General features: G+C 71.0%; 1 protein-coding gene across 1 annotated transcript in view; it reads left to right on the forward strand.

The window, feature by feature from the left end:
* LOC113960800 (histone deacetylase 7-like) overlaps window positions 1-222 on the forward strand; it is a gene marked incomplete at both ends in the record, with an annotated part of 6,766 nt that extends 6,544 nt beyond the window's left edge. The window contains one exon of the mRNA XM_027670554.1: window positions 111-222. Coding sequence (XP_027526355.1) covers window positions 111-222 — 112 coding nt within the window. The remainder of the gene's footprint in view (window positions 1-110) is intronic.
* Between the last annotated feature and the right edge of the window lie 19 nt (window positions 223-241).

Consider the following 241-nt stretch of genomic DNA (forward strand, 5'->3'; position numbering starts at 1 on the left):
GGACGTCACCCCCAGCCCCGAGCGTGGCCCCCGTGGCCGAGGTGGCCCCCGGGCCGTGTCCCCCGTGTGTGACATGTCCCCAATGGTGTGACAGATGTCCCCCATCGCAGGTGGACAGTGACACCATCTGGAACGAGCTGCACTCGTCCAACGCTGCGCGCTGGGCCGCCGGCTCCGTCACCGAGCTGGCCTTCAGGGTGGCCACCAGGGAGCTCAAGGTGGGTGCTGGCACGGGGGGGGG

This window comes from Neopelma chrysocephalum, unplaced genomic scaffold (assembly GCF_003984885.1).
Source record: "Neopelma chrysocephalum unplaced genomic scaffold, ASM398488v2 Primary Assembly neopelma1_96906, whole genome shotgun sequence".
NCBI lineage: Eukaryota > Metazoa > Chordata > Aves > Passeriformes > Pipridae > Neopelma > Neopelma chrysocephalum.